We start from the raw sequence: 1,428 nt of genomic DNA, 5'->3' as shown, positions 1-1,428 counted from the left end.
AGAGCTCTTCAGAGGCAGAATGAAAAAGATGATTTAAAAGATACCCTTTGCAGAGGCCTTTCATATTGTGTGAATATTGATTTGGTTCCTTTCAATAAAACCAACTGCTGAAGAGGCTACCACACAACTCATGTTCACTGTCATATTCTACCATATGACTTATGTTCATGCACTAATATCTGTGGGAGGCACAAACATAATACTCACTTCAAGATAAAGTCTTCCCTTACCCATATCACATTCAAGCTCCTTTTCTATAAACTATCTAAGAGCGAGCAATTAAGATGTATATTTATATGATCCATATGGTGTATTCACTTTGCTAAAAAGTAACAATAAACCAATGTGTTCTAAATAACATCCACATAACTACATCAGAAAGAAAATTTCATGCAGCTACATCAGACATTCAATATATCTATCTGACAAACCTAAGAGTATAAAAGGAATATATTCAGACTGACATGCCTGAAATGTCACCATCTAAATGACACATCCCTCATAATAAAGTGCAGAGAAAACTGGTCTACAAATCAACTACAGATATCAATGACTAAGATTCTTCATTCATCTACTGAGCTGTACTATCCTACATTTGCTGGACACCACCTACCCACATAATGTATTCCTCCTCCTCATACTTGGCAGTCTACTGATGGAGAATAAAAACAACTGTAAGTATGAAGTTGATAAGCGATTACAGTCAAATCTGCACTTCTTGTGTAAGTACAAACAAATCTTTTTAATAGCCATACATCAGTCAGAGAATCCAAATGACCCATTGTTAGTGAAAATAAACTTTCATTTCAATTTTTTTTTTAATAGTAAAAAAGCTCTATCACTATTTTCTCCCTGTCTCTCACTATCTTTTGCATTCACACTTTAAGCTTTCAGACTGGCTGAAAAGAAAAAAGATATTTTTTTCACATTTAACCACTCTTTTCCTTAAAAGTAGTCCATGGAATTCATTAGGTTCAATGTGTTAACACTTTTGCAAATTAAAAACACAAATGTGAACATGACTGCTGGCCATGAATCTAAAGATACAAAAGCTTTTGTAGACAGTTTATCCCTCTATATTTCCCTGTCCAGTTGACTGTCCCAAATACATAACATAATACATTATACACAGAATTATTGATGGAAAATTCCATTTTGTATGACACAGAGATTAAAACATAATTCCTAACTCATGACACAACTCACCTTTGAGCTGCAAATTTCCACTTGTTGATGACTCTCAGCCTTCGATCCTTTCCTAAATGCTCTTCTAATAGAGAGATCAATTCTGATCTCTGTATAGATCCCAAGAGAATCATTGAATCTACAAACAAGAGAAGGAGTCACATGAGGACAGATGGAGTTATAAATTCTTAGAATTGTTCCTCTTTGCAATATCATAATTTTCTAAACTAAAATTGCAACTAT

General features: G+C 33.8%; 1 protein-coding gene across 1 annotated transcript in view; it reads right to left on the bottom strand.

Moving 5' to 3' along the window:
• LOC119585702 (chloride channel protein 2-like) overlaps positions 1 to 1,428 on the bottom strand; it is a gene marked incomplete in the record, with an annotated part of 67,264 nt that overhangs the window by 8,258 nt on the left and 57,578 nt on the right. Inside the window, 1 exon segment of the mRNA XM_037934376.1 lies at positions 1,207 to 1,326. Within this exon segment, the coding sequence (XP_037790304.1) occupies positions 1,207 to 1,326 (120 nt within the window).

The sequence above is a fragment of the Penaeus monodon genome, chromosome 20 (genome assembly GCF_015228065.2).
Source record: "Penaeus monodon isolate SGIC_2016 chromosome 20, NSTDA_Pmon_1, whole genome shotgun sequence".
Taxonomy (NCBI): domain Eukaryota; kingdom Metazoa; phylum Arthropoda; class Malacostraca; order Decapoda; family Penaeidae; genus Penaeus; species Penaeus monodon.
The sequence above is the reverse complement of the archived record's forward strand: the minus strand, read 5'-3'. Positions and strand labels throughout refer to the sequence as shown.